This window comes from Alligator mississippiensis, chromosome 13 (genome assembly GCF_030867095.1).
Source record: "Alligator mississippiensis isolate rAllMis1 chromosome 13, rAllMis1, whole genome shotgun sequence".
NCBI lineage: Eukaryota > Metazoa > Chordata > Crocodylia > Alligatoridae > Alligator > Alligator mississippiensis.
The window spans coordinates 47,124,149-47,142,928 of NC_081836.1; the positions used below are offsets into that span (position 1 = coordinate 47,124,149).

At 42.0% G+C, this 18,780-nt stretch overlaps 1 protein-coding gene across 3 annotated transcripts in view; it reads left to right on the forward strand.

The window, feature by feature from the left end:
- LOC102560315 (radial spoke head 10 homolog B2) overlaps positions 1-18,780 on the forward strand; it is a 40,927-nt gene that overhangs the window by 2,106 nt on the left and 20,041 nt on the right. For all 3 annotated transcript variants that reach the window (XM_019494758.2, XM_019494757.2, XM_019494756.2), the window contains exons 3-15: positions 353-428; positions 674-742; positions 1,503-1,676; positions 2,710-2,795; positions 6,948-7,068; positions 7,446-7,622; positions 8,835-8,976; positions 10,746-10,867; positions 11,990-12,179; positions 12,698-12,809; positions 14,765-14,844; positions 15,259-15,407; positions 17,798-17,905. In XM_019494758.2, coding sequence (XP_019350303.2) covers positions 353-428; positions 674-742; positions 1,503-1,676; positions 2,710-2,795; positions 6,948-7,068; positions 7,446-7,622; positions 8,835-8,976; positions 10,746-10,867; positions 11,990-12,179; positions 12,698-12,809; positions 14,765-14,844; positions 15,259-15,407; positions 17,798-17,905 — 1,606 coding nt within the window. The remainder of the gene's footprint in view (positions 1-352; positions 429-673; positions 743-1,502; positions 1,677-2,709; positions 2,796-6,947; positions 7,069-7,445; positions 7,623-8,834; positions 8,977-10,745; positions 10,868-11,989; positions 12,180-12,697; positions 12,810-14,764; positions 14,845-15,258; positions 15,408-17,797; positions 17,906-18,780) is intronic.

The following is an 18,780-nucleotide window of genomic DNA, read 5'->3' on the forward strand; positions in this document are numbered from 1 at the left end:
GAACCACCCAGTCTTTACAGATACTGCAGAGCCAGGTTGCAGTAACATGCTGCTGCTTCCAATAAAGCACGGTTATGTTTTGTTTTTAACATCTCCAAGCAGCCTTAATGTCCGGTTCCTCTGGCTTTATTTAGAGAAAATAAATTTCACTGGAAGCGTACAGGTAGTATTTATGCAAAGGGACACTGATGTAATGAGATGTTTGCTGCTGCTTCATATGTAGGGTATCTTGGTGACATTAATGCACATCCCTCCCTAGGGAGATGTGTAGAATCCAGCTTTTTAACTACTGTTGTCTCAGATTTACTCATGGTGATATGAAAATGTAATCTTTAGTTTATTTTTCTTGTAGTTATGAAGGAGAAAAAGTCCATGGATTGTATGAAGGAGAAGGTGTTGCATATTTTGAGGGAGGAAGTGTGTACAGGGTGAGTATATCAGCAAGTAAAGCGAGACAAATTCTTCCCCTACAAGTGAGCAGGCTACTCTTCCTTTTGATTTCATTGAAGACTGGGCAGCTAAAACTCCTGTCAGAGCTGCTGGCATTAACAGTTTTTTTTTAATCTGGTGCTAATAGTGGAAGGCTTTTAATTAGAGCATGTTACTGCTCCCAAAATTATCTGGTAGTTATAGGCTAAGACATAAAAATGATAGTATGTGTTTTATTTTCAAGGGCATGTTTTCTGAAGGGCTTATGCATGGACAAGGGACTTACACATGGGCTGATGGAGTGAAGTATGAGGTAAAGTTTTGTATTAATTATTAGTGCACCATTAGAATTGGTTATGGTCTAAATGCGCAAATTCAAGGAGAGCATGTACTTTGCAGGAGATGATTACAGTCAGAGATAGAAAAAATAATGGTAGCAGCTGTGTTCTAAAAGAAAAAATATATTTTTTGTGAGTTTTTTTTATCCTGTTTGTTTGGACATCGTGAAATGTTTTCTTTCCTGACTTATTCTAAACCAGTGTTCTCAATCTTGTTAGACTTGAGGCACTGCTGAGAAAATTCCAGCTCTTAGTTTTCACTCATTTTTTATTACAAAAAAACCCCAAAATGGAGCAATTCTTCTGTTGCAAAGAACTCAGAACGACCACAAGTCAGAGTGTTTTTGAGACCATGGAGTTCATAGGACCATGGTTGAGAACTGCTGCTCTGAACAGATAGTCCGCATATGTAAAGTCTGAACTTGCTTCCTTCCTGTGTTCTGCTTTGAGTAATAACAACAACAGCAACAACAACAACAACAAGCAAAATTTAGCAGTAAGATAAAATAACATTTATCTCCAAACTTCTCCTTAGGCGTAACTAATCCTGGGGCTTCTCCGCAGTCTAGTTTAGGCCAGCTCTTGGATGGGGCTTTTCCTCCTGGGCAGCTGCTCCCACTTTTCTTAGATTTTACAGACATTAGGGCTGGACCCGATTGATCTTGTAAGGTCCCGTCTTTATTTAGGACATCCCTTGCTTTAGTGAATAATCAGTTTTTTAATTTAATCTCTTAGGGCACCTTTGTTAAGAATGTTCAGATGTATAATGGCACTTATACCTGGTGTGATGGCAGTGTATATGAAGGAGAGATCACAAAAGGAGTAAGGCATGGATTTGGCATGTACAAGAGTGGCACCCATCCAGTTTCTTATATTGGCCAATGGTGTGAAGGCAAAAGACATGGGAAGGTAAGTGAAGGAAGCACAAAGTTTCATTCAGGCTAGTGATGTTTAGGATAAAAGTCTGGCCGTGTGCTACCCTCCTCCTCCTCCTGTATGGCATTCGGCCGCTTGGGGTACTTAGACTAAAAAAGGTTGAAAATCCCCGCTCTAATGTATTGATTGCTGATTTGTAGTAGAAAGAGTAAACAGTAGATGTCAGACACTCTACTGCTGTAAAATTAATTAGCAATCATAAATGTCTCTTGCTCTTTTTGGCACCTCTAATTGGATGGTGACTAGGTCAGTTAAGAATCTAATGCTGTGTGAGTAAAATAAACCTCAATAGTAATAGCAGCTCAGGACACATTGGGAAAAGGACAGTGAACCAAACCTCACTCTCTAAGTGCACTGAAAATAATAGCCTAAGTATGTGAATAAGTACAATAATAGCTAAGTCGTTAGCCTACATATGCCAGGCTGTGACCCAGGTCAGAATGTTTGCTGTAGTTAGTTGCATTGCAGCAGTAGCAGAGCTGTGACAGCTGCATTGCAGCAGTAGCAGAGCTGTGACAGCATTCTCGGTGTCCAAAGGATTTGAGGAGGATGGCAATTTTTGGATTAATGTAATAAGCCTTTTTTGAACACATAGGGCCAAATCCTATTTCACCCTATTCAGGTCCCTAAAAACTTAGTGCATCTACTTTTCTAACACGCCTTTTGTCTTTGCTTCCAACCAGTTTACAAAAAGCAGTAGAGAGCACAACCCACCCCACTTTTTGCATTAACAATTTTTCAGCAACTTGGGGAAGATAGAATAGGATCATACTAAGGTGCCTAACTGACCCATGGTCTTATTTAAGTCTGTAGCTAATGTTGATGAGAATACCAGGATTTATTTTATTTTAGACTCGATTGCTTTTAACATAAATTGTCAGCAGTTTCTTAGTAACTGCTGCCAAGAGAACTACTTGTTTTGTTTGGTGTATGCAGTATGTTGTTAAATCATTTATGTGAATATTTAGATGGTGATTTACTAAACTGATCATACTGCTTGTTACAGGGTACCATTTATTATAATCAAGAAGGAACCTCCTTGTATGATGGTGACTGGGTAAACAACATCAAAGAGGGCTGGGGGATAAGATGGTAGGTATAACAACACTTCAGTTCAGCAAATCTTCAGAAATCTCTTTTTTTTTTTTTTTATTTAATACATTAACATACAGTCTGTACGTTCTATGCAATAGACCTGATTTTTTCCTCTGACTTGCTGGTTGTAGAGGCATTTAAAGCTACTCAAAATGCAGCTATTATTTTTTGTTAAAAAAAAGCCAGTTGAAGATAAATAATCAAAGAATGGCACAGTAAACATTATACAGCAGTTTAAAAGAAATTGTCTTGACTCCTCTCCACAATGAAGTGAATTCTGTGCTTTTCAGGTGCATGAGAAGGTGTTTTGCTTGCTTTTAGCAGACCTACCTTGAACAGAGAATTGGCCAATATTTGTGAACTACTTTGTAGATTGAAAGCACCATGTAAGCAATAAGTGCAGTCAAGCCCCTACTTTCCCATCCTTAGAACAACTGAGATTTTTAGTAAAATTTCCTGAGTTCTGAACAAATGTGAAGTCTTTATGCGCTGCAGTCAGACTCCAGTATACAGATATTCAACTGAGGAATTGCTGTCAATAGCTTTACATCTACAGGCAGAATTAGTTGATCCAGAGCATGACTTTCAAAATCTACTGGCCTTCTCTCTCCCATTATAAACAGCAGGTCTCAAGACTGCTCAGTAAAGCAGGACTTCAGTGCCTACTCCTTTGCATGTTGAAGTTAGACTTTGGTGCATAGACCCTGAACACAGATGTCTCCCCTGAAGTCTTGCATGTTCCTGGATTATTAGCAGGGATCTTGGTTTTCTCTGTTAAAACAATTGCAAATTCTTTGATACAAAAAAATCCAACATTCTTTGATTTAAAAAAACCCTCAAATCCACGTTTTTCCATGTTTAAAACAAAACACCATTATATATGTATAGGTATCAGTTGAATACAATGTTTCCTTGATAAATCTACAAATTGAAAGCAATTTGGAAGCTTACCAGTGCCTTGGTCTTTATAATAAAATGAATTCTACATGCCTATAGGTTTTGGTGTTTAATTCTGGGTTTTTTATCATGGAAATCAGAGCTCCCCCTGCCTGCTTTGCTCACCAGGACGTGGGTCCAGCTACTTTGTGGTGCTGCTTTGTGGCGCTGAGCAGCCCTGATATGCCAGTGCCCTGCCCCTGCCTGTGCCCATGTCTCTCACTCCTGACCCACAGCCCCCTGGCCCTGCTGCGAGCAGTCCAGCTCCATCCTCTTTTGAACCCCCTTCAGGTAGTTGAAGGCTGCTATTAAATCCTCTCTGTCTCATCTTCTCTACCTCGTTCCCTTAGCCTCTCCTCAGAAGTCATGTCCCCTAGCTGCCTAACCATTTTTGTTGTATTCTGTTGTCTCCATTTGATACTGGCAGCCAACTAGACAGCGAGCCATTTATTACTACCCTTCGAGCCCAGTGCTCCAGCCACTTTTCTATCCACCGTACACTCCATTCATCCAGCCCATACTTCCTTACCTTGCCTGCAAGAATGTTGTGGGAGAGCATATCAAAAAGCCTTGCTAAAAATAAGGTATATCGCATCAATTGGTCTCCCCACATCTAGTCAGTCACCTCGCCATAGAAGGCAGTTGGATTGGTCTGGCATGACTGGCCCTTGGTGAATCCATGCTGACCATTTCTAATTGCTTTCTTCTCCAAGTGCTTTGAGAAGGATTTTTTTGAGGATCTGCTCCATGATTTTTCCAGGGATGGTAAGGCTGACTGGTCTGTAGTTCCCTGGATCTTCCTTTTTCCCTTTCTTAAATATGGGTACTATGTTTGCCCTTTTCCAGTCATCTGATACTTCTCCTAATTGCCATGAGTTTTCAAAGATGATGGCCAGTGGCTCTACAATCTCATCAGCAAACTTCCTCAGCACTCTCAGGTACATCCTGTTCAGCCCCATGGACTTGTATATGTCCAGCTTTTCTAAATAGTCCCTAACCTGATCTTTTGCCACTGTTGGCTGCTCACCTCCTTCCCAAACTTTGCTGCCCAGTGCAGTAGTCTGGGAGCTGACATTGCCTGTGAAGACTGAGGCAAAGAAGGCATTGAGCACTTAAGCCTTTTCTGCATCCTCTGTCACAAGGTTGCCTCCCCTATTCAGTGAGGGACACATACTTTCCCTGATCCTCCTCTTGCTACCGACATACTTGTAGAAACCCTTCTTGTTATCCTTCACGTCCCTTGCTAGCTGCAACTCCAATTACGCTTTGGCCTGCCTAACTTCATCCCTGCACGTCTGAATAATGCTGTCATACTCCTCCCAATTTTTTTTCCCAAATTTTCACTTCTTATAAGTTTCCTTTTTTGTGATTTAGTTTACTGAAGAGTTCCCTGCTAAGCCAAGCTGGTCTTCTGCCATACTTGCTAGTTTTCCTGCACACCAGGATGGCTTGTTACTGCACTCTCAGTAAGGCTTCTTTAAAATACACCCAGCCCTCCTGGGCTCCTCTCCCCCTCAGACTGGCTTCCCAGAGGATCCTGCCCATGAGTTCCCTGAGCGAGTCAAAGTCTGCTTTTATGAAGTCCAGGGTCCTTACTCTGGTGTTCTCCACCTTCCTTTCCTCAGGATCCTGTGGTTGCTGCTGCCCAAGTTGCCATCCACTACTACATTCCCCATCAATTCTTCCCTATTTGTGAGTAGCAAGTCAAGAAGAGCGTGGCCCCTAGTTGGCCTCTCCAACACTTGCACCAGGTAGTTGTCCCAACACTCTCCAAATACTTCCTGGATTGCCTGTGCACTGCTGTATTGCCCTTCCAGTAGATGTCAGAGTGATTGAAGTACCCCATGAGAACCAGGGCTTGTGATGAGGAAATTTCTGCTTTCTGTTTGAAGAAAGCCTCATCCACCACTTCCTCATGGTCTGGTGGTCTATAGGAGACCCCCACCACAACATCATCCTTGTTGTTCTCCCTTCCGACCTGTTGAAAGTCTGTGGGTTAAGGTTAATCTCCAGTTTCATACTGAAGCTCTGAGCAGTCATATGGCTCTTCTACATAAAGTGCAACTCCTCCTTCTACTCCTCTTCCGTGTCTGTCCTTCTTGAACAATTTGTACCCATCCATGACAGTGCTCCAGTCATGTGAGCTCCCACTAAGTCTGTGTTATTCCAATCGTATTCTAGTTTCATGACTGTGCAAGGACTTCCAGTTCTTACTGCTCATTTCCCAGGCTCCTTGCATTCAGGTACACCTGAGGTAACTAGTTGATTGCCCTAATTTCTCAGGAAGTATGAGAATACCTCCCCTATTGCCCCTCCTGCTTGCTCTTCCTTCAGGTCTGCCCCTTCCCTATGTACCCGGGCTTTAGTCTCCATCCACCAATGAACCTAGTTTAAGCCCTCCTCACTAGGTTAGCGAGCCTGTCTGTGAAGATGATCTTTTCTCTCTGTTAGGTGAATCCCATCTCTTCTCAGCAATCCTTCTTGGAACAGCATCCCATGGTTAAAGAAGCCAAATCTCTGCTGGCGACACCACTTGTGCAGCCAGGTATTGATCTGCAGGATGCACCTGCTCCTGCCTGGGCCCTTTCCCTTGACCAGAAGGATTGAAGAGAACATGACCTGAGCCCCAGACACCTTCACCCTTGCAACCAGAGCCTTGTTTGATTTGCCTAGGGTCTCTCCTGGCAGTATCATTGGTGCCCACATGGATGAGCAGCATGGGGTAGTAGTCAGAGGGCTGGATGAGTCTTGGTAATCCCTCTGTGATATCTCTGATCTGGGCTCCAGGCAAGCAGCAGACTTCCCTAGGCAGCAGATCAGATTTGACAGATGGCTTCCTCCATTCCACACAGAAGGGAGTCTCCAACCACCACCACCCATCGCAGCTTCTTGGTGGAGGCTGTCTGGCCAATGGAACATGCTCCTCCCTCTCTGTTACCAGGTCTGTATATCTGTTCTTCAGATAAACCGCTGCATGTGGAGGTGAAGATTTCTGCTTATTGCCAGAAGTAACCAGCATCCAGCTTCTACCCTCTTGGGAGTCCATATCCTCTCTTTTCTAGCATTGCCTTTTTCCCCCAAGTGAAAGTGTAGAACTCTCCTTGAAAGTCAATTGGCATTGTGCATCTACCTATCATTTGTGCCAGCCTCCCCCATTTTTGTCTATGTTTATCCAATGGCTAAAGAATTAATTTTATTTTTGTTTTCATGCAGTTATGAATCAGGAAATATATATGAAGGTCAGTGGGAGAAAAATGTGCGCCATGGGGAAGGAAGGATGAGGTGGCTGACAATAAATCAGGAGTATACTGGGCAATGGGCAAATGGCATACAGGTATTACCCTCCTTTCCTTCGATAGCTGACCTGCACTAGGCAGGTCGAGTTGCATAGTATGCAAGTTTAATTGGAAATAAAGCCCTTCAAATGAACAAGTTATATAAAACTGCTTTATGACAATGTAGATCTCACCTTTAGTCATTTAGCTTGGTATCTAAATTCAGTATTTTAAGACAGAGGTAGAATCAAGATGTATATAGCATGTTTTCCCATAACTCCCACTGGAGACCTTGTGTCATAGCTGGTGCACCCCAGAGATGTATTGAATCCCAGTTAGTGTAATTATCAGCAGGTGTCCAGAGTCATTTTCCTCTTTTCTGTGAAACTAGATCTGTACCAGAGTAGAGTTCTCATAATAGCCTATATTTTTTCAGCATGGGTATGGCACCCACACCTGGTTTCTGAAGAGAATACCTGGGTCTCAGTATCCTTTGAGGAATGAATACATAGGAAATTTTGTGAAGGGTGATCGTCATGGGCGTGGAAGGTTCATCTATGCCAGTGGAGCAATGTATGATGGAGAATGGATTTGCAATAAAAAGCATGGCTTTGTGAGTATTAACCAGAAATGAGAAAAATAAAATGCCAAGATAGTGAAAGAGGCTCTGGGTGCATCTACACAAGACATTTACTGCACAGTCGACTAATTAACTTTGCAGTAAATGTCTCAGTGTCCACATGTGTGCCCCTATTAGGGTGCACAAAACCAATAAATTCCGTAGCAGGGTAGTACTTGTAAATACAAGTACTACCCTGCTGTGGAGTTTTTTCATGAACAGCTGCGCACATGTAGGCTGTTTCTTCATGAGCAGCTGTGCACAACTGACCAGCTGGCTGGGGCACAAGGATGCTTCAGTGCAGGGGCTATGTGCTAGCTAGCCCTGCACTGAAGCACCTTTGTGCCCTAGCCATCCCCTCCACAGTACACTGAGGCCAGTTGGAGCAACCCTGGGCTGACAGGCTGACCCCCCGCCCCCCCGAGCCCCTTGCCAGCTGGGGCTGCTGCAACCCAGCTCAATGTGCTGTGGTCCAGGCACACGGGTAAACTGTGCACCTGGGATCTTCCCAGGAGCACTAAACTGCAGAGTTTATTGCTGCACGTTAATAGCATGTGTAGACATGCCCTCTGTGTAGCAGATGGCTAGGTTTCTTCAAGGAAAACAGCATTCATTTTGCTAAGTGCACACATCAACTACAATGCTTACTAAGTCAATGGGAGACCTTCCATCAAGTTCCTTGGGCACTGGATCAGACTGCTGAGGAGGATCACAGTTTGTATATGATGAAACATGTTTTAACACAATTTTTTTCAGTGCATGAGATGTCTGATCCTTTCAGCCTCTTGGTTGAAAAATAACCTTCACTTTCTCTTGTCTTTTTGGCTAAGGTCAGTTTTAATGTGTGATGCACTTTTTTCCTCCAGAAGATTCCAACTTGCCTTTGCACAAGGTCACACCCACATGAATACAGTGCTTCCAGCCCTATCTAAAGTGCCGAAATCTAGGCACAGTCTGTTGTGAAAAGCTGCAAACTGTTCTAAATGCGTTGAACAGATATTTAATACTTCACCTCAACACTCTTTGCACAAGAATGTAAATATCATCCTTCGTTTTGTAGTATCTCATGGATTGCAATTTAAACTTCCTTTAGATTACAAAAGGAAGCCTTCTAAGTGCTAGGGAAGGCGTTTCTTTTCTAGTGATGTTTTTACACTACATATATATTTATATAAACAAAAGCAAAGAGCCTCTTCTTCTCTCTAGGGAAGGTTTGTCTTCAAGAATGGACGTATTTATGAAGGAGAGTTTATAAATGATCAAATTGCAGATTATCCCACTTTTCAAGTGGATGTAATGAATACACAGGATCTGAGTGGCATTCGCACACAAAGCCCCATTGGCACTGGTAAGCAGCCTGAAGTGACAGGAAAGCAGAGAAGTTTGATTTAAAATATTTGAATTATGTGAGTGATATATGACTTTTAAATGGAAACATACACGTGTCCCACAGATATATTGATTAATAAATTAAATTTGAATTACTAATAGACAGACAAGGTTCTTTGAGTAGATGCAAGATCTTTTGTTAGACCAACTGAGTAGTTGGAAAAAAGTTCTTAGCAAGCTTTTGGGCACAGTCATCCTTCTTCAGGCATAGGGAGTCTCTGCTGATCTGAGACTCCAAGGAAAGAGAGAAGCTAAATGTGTAAAGTAAAAAAGAGAAGCTAAAAGACAACCAAAAAGCCCAATTACTAATAGAAGTTGTCTTGGATAATTGCAGATTTAGATCATAGTATTTTCATTTAAAAATTAAACTGATTTTATATTACATTGGTTTCCTAAGTCTATATTCACTAGACCAAATAGTGAATATGTATCTAGGTGACAGGAAAAAAAATGTTTTACATTTTCATGATCAGTCCCTTCACCTAAAGAACAATAAAAACCCCAACAACAAAAACCTGCTGTTTGGCTGCTAAGTTCAGAAATGGAGGTGTCTATAAGGCTCTCACTGTTCTGGACCTTGCATCATGCTTTCAGCCTAGGTGTTACATCACCCATGCAAAGCCTGAGACATCGCCAAACTAGACAGAGCATAAGTCATGAGCATACATGTACAGATGATTTAAACCTCTCCTTTGCTCTGTCCTGATTTGGCAGCAGTTCTGCTCAGGTTGGGACAAACTCCATCCAGATGAACTTGTAATTTTAAAATCCGTAGCTATCTTCTGCTAAGAACAGTCAATCTTGACAAGGACACACAGGTTTCCCTTGCTTTATGCGGGTTCTGTATGTGAATTTGCTCTATGCATAAATCCTTTTTATATAAAAATTTGCTCTATGCATAAATCCTTTTTATACCAAAAATTCATTATATGCGAGGTAAATTCACTCTTATGCGATCAGTGTGGTAGAAGCCAGCAGCCAGCTACTTTATGTGGTGCATTGTGGGAATGAGGCACACCAAAATATCTTCTCCTGTGTGGATATGTGCTCCTTGCTCATTGTCTGCGGCATGTATTTCTGTAGTTGCCATCCCAAGTATGATAGTGCCCTGTGCTTGTGTGTACTGTCTGCTGTTGGTGAGTACCAAAATTGTCTTGTAAAAGTGGTAGAAATGGGTCTGGGGGTCAGTACATTCAAGGTCTTGGAATGTATCCCAATTTGTTACACTGTAAAGTGGGTTCCCTTTATGCAAATTTGAGTTATGCACTGTTTTCCGGGAACACACGTACAGCATAAAGTGAGGGAAACCTGTATAATAACATTTTTCCACTGACTGTACCGTCAAGAAAGGGCACCATCAATTATTTATTCTTTGTTTCCATGCTTCTTCTCATCCTTGACAATGAAGCCTGTTTGAAAAGTCTTGCCATGTGCTGCTAAATCCATAATCTAGGTGTATTTGGAAACACTGCAGTATGGAAGTTTAACAAGATAGAATAGCCTGGTGTGTTATGTTTCATTAATAAGGTGCATATATGTCTTAATGTCTTTTCATGTGTATCTGTTAAGATTCATCCAGTGAAACAGGTGTTTCACCAACTAAGTTAGGTCTTCTCTTCTTGAAATCAGTGAGAAGGGGGAGAGATAAGAGAGAATATTATTTTATATTTGTATATCACTAGGTATTTAGTGGAGCCAGGCTAATTGTTACTTTTGCTCACTTGGTAGAGACCATCAGAATAACTGATGGCCAAGGAAATACTTCTGTTTTGGGCTCAAACATCAAACTAGATATATCTTCATTGCTGGACTTGATTCCAGAGAATGACAGAAAGGAGGAAGTAAAACAGGTAAGAGCCTGCATCTGCTTTCTTCAGTGTGCCTGCTGCTGTTCTTCATTCTGTGTAACTTGATTTTATTTGCATTTTATGTACAAGTCTGTATTTGCCTGTGATCTGAAAGTCTGAAGAAGGTAAGCAACAACAGCAAGATATAGGAAGGAACATACCAAACAGGCAGTATTCCCCTTGCTGAGCATCCCATAAAAAGTGTTAGAACACTTCAGTGCAAGTGAAAAAGCATTAAATGGCCCTTCATAAGACTTGGGACAACAGCGAACCTTTGTGGACATCTACACATGCACTGGACTGCACAGTTACTGCACAGTCCCAATGCTGCATGGATTTTATCTCGTGCTACTTCCCATGTAGCTTGTTGCTACTGTGCAGTAGCACTGGCATCGTGGTTCACGCCTGCTGATGCCACATTGCTCATCACTACAGTGACATTTGCGTCTCATGTAGACACGCCCACATTCCTCAAGGTGTCATCAAAGAAGTATAACATTCCACTTGCCCAGTCAAGTTATGATAGACAGTTTTGAAAAATTAAATTCTGGGGACAGGGCCTGCCTTTTATTCTGTGTTTGCACAATAAGACATTGGTTGCTGTACAAGACTTCTATGTTCTTCTGTAAAGCAAATGATATTGAAGGCCTCTAGCTATCTTACACAATTTGTGCAGCATCAGTTCAACTTTCCCCTGGACTTCCTGCCAGTGTCTCTTGTATTTGACCTGTGGGGACAAAAGGCAGTTCAGGCTCCATATCTATTTTGCTTGGACCTCCTGTGCTGTGACTGCCAGAAGGGTATCTGGTGTGTTAGATTTGGTATTGTTTTGGGGAACTGGATGTTTGTCCACTGGCAAATTGACCGAAGTCCCTGGCAGATGTTATTCCTACCAAGCAACAGTTTTTATCATTTGATGGAAACTCACACCATAATTTATTGTGCAAGTAACCATTTAATTGCACAATAGGTGTAATGTGTCAGGGGCTTCATGAGACGCATTTATTTATCCCGAACCATCAAAAAAACAGCTTTTGATAACAGATTTTGTCAGGATGGGTTCAGTCAAAACAACATCCATGTGAATAGACTACAGCTAACACCTACGTTTATTGTTTTATTCAGATAGAATATGCTGTGTTGAGACACATCACAGAACTGAGGAGAATCTACAGTTTTTACAGCAGTTTAGGCTGTGATCAGTCACTTGACAACACCTTCCTGATGACTAAGCTCCAGTTCTGGAGACTTCTAAAGGACTGTCAGTTTCATCATTGCAATATAACCCTTGCTGATATGGATAGGATACTGAATGGTTTGTATTCCTATTTATTGTTGATTAATCATCAAAGCTTCTAATCCTTTGACTAGGGACAGGGAGTCTGAGCGGCGAATTCTATACATGCAGCTCTCAGATTGGCTTGTTCAGGGGCACTTTGCTTACTTACCTCAGCTTCCCCAGTAGGCATGATAAGATTTACTTAAGTGCTTTGATATTTTCAGGTGAAAATAAACCCAAAATAACATGCATACATGTGTGCACGCGTGTGTGCGCACACACACACACCCTCCCCCCCTTGCCGAAGGCTAGAAAAGCATTAATAAGCTTTTTGCTTTCTAATGAGCCTGGTGATTCCCTGTTGGCTGGCTTATTTGGCAGTAATGCCACTTCTGCTCTTTCTTCTCAGGATGCTGTATCAATATGGCAGGTCATAGGATGCTGGGAGAGGGCCGTAGGGATATACGATATAATTTTAGTATTTGTAGATGAAAGTAATTCAGTTAGCGATGACAGTAAGGATTCTTACCTTCATTTTTTCCCTTCTGTTTCAGGAGATAAATTACCACCTGAGGAGTTGCATTCTCCATATGAGACATTGCTGCTGAGAACATTTTTGTCTTACCTTATTCATCTAGCATTTCATATCTATCACAAAGAGCATGAGTAAGTTGCTTTTTTTTATAGTGAGACTTGTTTGAGTTTCAGTAGTTAGCTATTATGTAATTACTAGAGGGTAGCCTGTCTCAGGATGAGCATGATCACTGTTTTTACTTACTTGACCCATCTTCTTTTTCTGACCCCTCTTCTTTTTCTGTTCTTTCTCTTTCTTCTTTTTCTTTCTCCTTTTTGTGGTGATGTTCTATTCACAGTCTCCTGCTGAGTAGATTGATTCTGAATTTTTCAGGAAATAATCCCCTTCTGATTTCTACTAGTATTGACTTATTTACAGAGTGTCCTTGGCAAGCATGTTTGTTTCCAATTAATATTGACTGGTGGTGTTTGGGCTTCCAATACAGAGTTCTACAAATAATCTAAAGATTCTTACTCTCAAGGCTTGTGGAGTGCAGATTTTGGTAAAGCAATAGTAGGATAAAGCCTTGAACAGCATCAGTGTGGGGGTGCTTTTGGCTAATTGGTAATGCTTTTTAATGTGTAATTGTATAAAAACTTACATTTATTTCCTTGTACAAAATATATTCAGGGGAAAGGAGACAACTCTGAAAATTTGTATTTTAATAGCTTTTAGAAGTTCTGTAGACCTGTAAAGAAAAGCAAACAGTCATGAACACCATATCACTTTTAACAGTACAATTAATCTGGCAGTTCAAGCAGTAGTGAGTGTGGATTCCAATAAAGTGTTAAGGATGTCCTCAGAATTAGAGATTCTGATTGTAAAGCAGTGACCCTTTGTATACTATTTATCCCTGTAACTTTAATCTATAGGGTTTATCACATTAAATCTTTCAATGTGCATCAATACCACCAAAAAAACAGTGACCACAATGAAAAAAAAATCTGAAATTCCTAGCTTATTGATGGTTTTGGAAAGGGAGTGGAGGGAGTTCAGTCTGGGGGTTTTTTTAGCCCCTCCTGGAGGGTGGGGATGGGTGTTTTGGGGTTCCCCCCAAGGTGGGGGGGCTCCAATTCATGCACCCCATCTTTCAGCACTGACTGGAGAGCCCCAAGAATGAGCTCCCTCTGCTGCCTTTCCTCCCTCCCTTTCTGAAAATAATGGGTGCTGGCAGAGAGCCCTGGCCATTGCTGTACAGACCTGGCTGCAGGCTCCCAGCCCTCAGCTAGATTCCCCTCCCACCTGGAACCAACACTGAACTTCTGTTTGGTCTGGGGTAATGTTGTAACTCAGAATGCTTTGCAAAAATCATTTTAAGTTACAGCTGGGAGCTGCACTTATTTTGCATTGCTATATTTTACATACAATTTAAGTTTCCATAAAACCTTATGCGACATTATCTAGAGCCACTTTCAAACCTGCGCTCTAGTCCAAACCCTCTGACCATCCCTTTAGCTCACTCCTCAGAAGTTTTTTTGGAGAATCAGAACTGACACTGAACCTCCCTGTAGCACTACTCTTCCCCTCACCGTGTGTTCATTGTTCATTCAAGTACTGCAGAGCCTAGTATAGGAAGTCTACTGGTAGGTGACTTCTGGGCCGTCTGTACCCTACTTCTTGTCTTGACTGCCTATAATCGGAGCTTAGCACAGGAAAGACTAGTAATAGGCAGACTGAATCCTAGCATGGCATCTGCTGTGTTTGCTGTTCAGTTGTGCTAATATAGGTAATATTGACAGGGATGGGTGGCTCATGTAGTTAAGGCTAGTTAAGAGTAATCCTCAGGGTTGACTTTAAATAATAGCATAGACATTTCCTTGGACACTTAGGTATTTTTTGAAAATCCCACCTAGTACCTGTATAATACATATAAAAGATACCTAATACTTTTGTTCTTGAGATTAATAAATATAGTTTGTCCTCTCAGAGATACACAATGGGATAACATAACATAACTTTTACTGGATAAACATCCAATCAGGCAATTTTTGCTAGTACTTTTCTGCACCAGTTGACAGTGTAATATAACACTTTGTATTAATTGTAGCGATAAAGGACCGTATCTGTTCAAGTGTTTCTCAAAGATGATGTCCAAGAACATTATTCCCAATGCCTGTCATGTTCAAGGTAAGTACCACTTTTCTTTGTTATACAGAATTCATTACTATTAGTGTAGTAACTACGTGAAAACTACATTTTAACTTTGGCAAGCAAGGTTCTTAGAGCAGATGTTGGTTTAATAAAAGATATCACATTTACTCGAAGAACCTTGTCTGCCTATGTCCTTAGATCAGGGGTGGGCAAAATGTAGCCCATGGGCCCACCAGACCATTCTATCTGGCTCGCAGGGTCCCTAAAAAATTTAGAAAATGAATATTTATCTGCCCCTGGCTGCCTGTCAAGTGGCCCTCAATGGCTTGCCACAACTCAGTAAGTGGCCCTCTGCCTGAAATAGTTGCCCGCCCCTGCCTTAGACCAACACAGCTACAACCAAAACCACCAACATTTTAACTTCTGTCTTATTCCACTTCCCTTCTACAGGCATTTTATTTCACAAACAACAACACACTGCCTCTGCCATTAATTACATTGATAAATGCTGGGAGATATATGGAGCCTTTTGCAGTCCAAGCATTAGACCTCCTCATGAACCCACAATGAAGATGAGACACTTCCTCTGGATGTTGAAAGTAAACAAATTACATGCTTTTATTTGTGTTTTTAAGTGCTCACTTATTTATCCTGCTTGCAGTAGCTATTTTAAATGGTTTCTCCTAAGGGCTTGACCCTGCAGATACTTTAGTGAATGAACTTACTTGTGGTCCTGACTTGTTCCATTGATTTCAAAGGGATGACTTATTTTGAGTAAGTTCCTTACATGCTTAACTTTTTGCCGGATCAAAATCTAAAATCCCTGTTTCTGTTTCTGGATGCTTTAGGTTAATTTCAGGTATATTTTAAAATTAATATAATGATTTTTACTAGTAATTTTTGTTTGGCCATTAAATTATTTTGACATTTTAATTCTTGTGTTTAAACTGTAACATTTGTTGTAGTTAAGATTCATAAATCCAGAATGTAAAAAATATTTTATTGAATGTTAGTTTATAAAATGTTTTAATGTTAAGTTTGATTAAACTGCTCTGGAATTTAGGGCTGTAACAGGGAGCTAGCAGACTCCTGTTACTTTAAGAGAAAACGGCAGCAGGGTAAGCTGACTAACAGTTAAGAAAAAGGCAGACTTGTAACCAGCTGCCAGCAATAAGGAGAAGGGGGAAGACATCTAGGTTGCTTAGTAGTCCAGAGCTGCAAACAACAGTTAAACAGCAGCAAAGGAGTTGGTTCATTAGGCCCAGAATGTAAACCGCTGTGTGGCAGCAGAGTCACCTGACCAAAAAGGGGCAGGGCTTGAGGAATATATAAGCCCACAGCCTGAGCCAGGGCAGCAGTTGGACGCTGCAGGAGAAAGAGCTTCCAACCAAGTAGGAAGGCTACAGGGCAGTGCCCGTCTGACACCAGAGCTGCTCTGAGAACTGCTAGAAAGGCACTGATATTTTAAAGGGGAATATGACCTTGTGTAAAAGAGAGGTTTGGTTATACAGCCAGCGAGCTGAGATTTATGTTCAGGCCCAGTATGTGTAGCGGGGAGGTTGTGTTATACCTGGAGGGCTTATTCTTTTGTTATAATTTTAAGCCAGCAGTTTGGGTTGGAACTGTCAGGGGTGGAGGAGATCCCAGCAGTGTCTGAGAGGCTTGTGGCAGCTTCGAGCCCTGCCAGGGGCTGGGCTCAAGGCACGGACAGGTGGTGGCTGAGACCAAAACCTGAGGGAGAGAGACAGGAGAGTCAGCCTGAGGCCAAGAAGGTTAAGGCCACAGCCCAAAGAGGGGCACAGGCTGGGGCCAGGGGCCCACAGTCCAAAGAGGGGAAGAGACAAGAGCCTGAGAGAGTGAGACAGGAGGCTGGAGCCTAGAAGCCAGGTCCAGCATGGTGGGCCTGGGCTAAAGGGTACAGCTAGAGAAAAAGGGTGATGGCCAGAAAAGCTGAGGCCCTAACAAGGGTGTAGAGGCCTAAGGAGGCCTGATATGGGACTGGGGCTAAGTGCCTGTTGAAATGATTAATGGGTTATACTTGTGAGGCCTGGGCATAGCTGTAGGGGAGGTCAGAGGGTACAAACAGCCTTAAGGTAACAGGTGCTCTAGGGCATGGATGAGCCAGGAGGGCTCACTTAACATTCAAGGTACAGGATTTGGGACCCAGATCTGAGAGAGAGCTGCTAGGCAAGAGATGTACAGGGGCTCGATCTCGGGTCTGGGGACAGCCTCCCTTGTTACCAATTACATCAAGGCATGGCAGGCGGGGAAAAAGAGGAGAATACCCAGGGAGGCAGAGCACAGCAAGAGCTGTGTGGCCACTAGGGGTCATCATGGCCGCCCCCCACGGTACTCAGTCCTTGTTACAGGAGCTTATTGAAAGCACATTGAATTCCTTTAGAAGGAGCTCCTTTTATATCAAGAGTTCTTGGATCAGCTCCTGTTGATTTTAAAATCACAGCCAGCTTACCTCTAGACATGTGCTGCTTGCTGGTAGGTTTCCTCTGCTTTCCTGTGGGAAATGCATTCAAATAAACCCCACTCTGTTGGTTTAGTACAGGGATGTCAAGCATACGGCCCTTGGAGCCTCACCACCTGGCCCCTGGTGCTGCCCCTGAGTCTGATCAGGCCCAACCAAGGCATGTTGCATACCTGTGGTGCAGTGCTGGTCCACGGGTTGGGTCCAGCCCACAGATCTTGTCCCCTTGTAAGTTATTGGTTGATGGGGAACATAGCTAATCCATAAATGTTCCTAATGTCTCTGTTTAGCATACTATGTGAGTATGAGTGTAGCCCTGAAGTCGATGGCAAAATTCCCAGTGAGGAATTGGGGACCAATTCACCTTGTATATATCATGGATTACCTTGTGAGAGGCCAAGTTTTGCTTCCCCTGAAATCTACTGACATTTTGACACTGATTTCAAAGAGAAGCCAGAACTGGCCTGTGTTATAAATATCTTGGGTCCTAATAATATGTTTTATGTACAGGATTTAAATATTCTAAGCAAACAATTAACTTCTCCAAAAGTTGTGGAAATACTGGCAAAGGAAAATCCTTTTGTACGTGACAGAGATGACAGCAACTTGGAGCATGAGGTATGAAAGGAAAGAAATATTCATTAATTCTTATTTCAGAGGATGAAAAGACAATTGCTACAGAAACCTTTTAGTGTTATTTTTAGAAGCTGCCAGCAAACAGTAGATCTTTGTTTTTACTTCATCATATAGTTTTTTGAGCTTATATACTTCTTATTGTTCCATGGTGTGCTTGTTATTGTGGCCTTCTGACTTCCAGGGTACATTCTCTAAATCCTAGGATTGTTCAGCAAGTATTAAGAATATTCTTTTAAAGTACAACATACAGTGATATTCATCCAGGACAGTGGAAGACCCTTTGCAACCATTAATTTCTAAGGGGGGAACTGCAAAGTGGGAAGGAGGTCTCAGCGATTCTGGACATATTGGAGGCTTTAGGACAGCTGTGGGCCCCCAGATCTGCATGGATACGGGTCCCAAAATACATGAAGAGGGGGCATGAAATGAAGGAGCCTATTTCCCAGCCCATAGGCTAAAGTACAGAAGGACTTCCTTACATCCTTACAGCCAGCCTCTGATTTCATTCCATCAGTCCCTACAAAAATTGCCCTTGGGCTTTGTCTAGGGAGGCTAAATTTTACCCCTAAAAATTAATTTTCACATAGTAGAAATCTCTTATAAATAATGTAACTGAGCTTGTCTTTTAATATTTGTATTTGATAGCATGGCTGAAACAAGTGCATTTATTACCAAGCAAAGGGAAGAATCCATTACCTGGCCATTGCTATGATGTAGCAGCATTGTATGTAATGATTCATGGTCAGCCAAAACCTGTGTGAGCCAAATGACAATACTAGTTATCTTGCAGCCCATTAGGGAGAGGGAGATTCTTGAGCTTTAATATCAAGAGTAGTGAAAACTTAGCCAGGGAGATA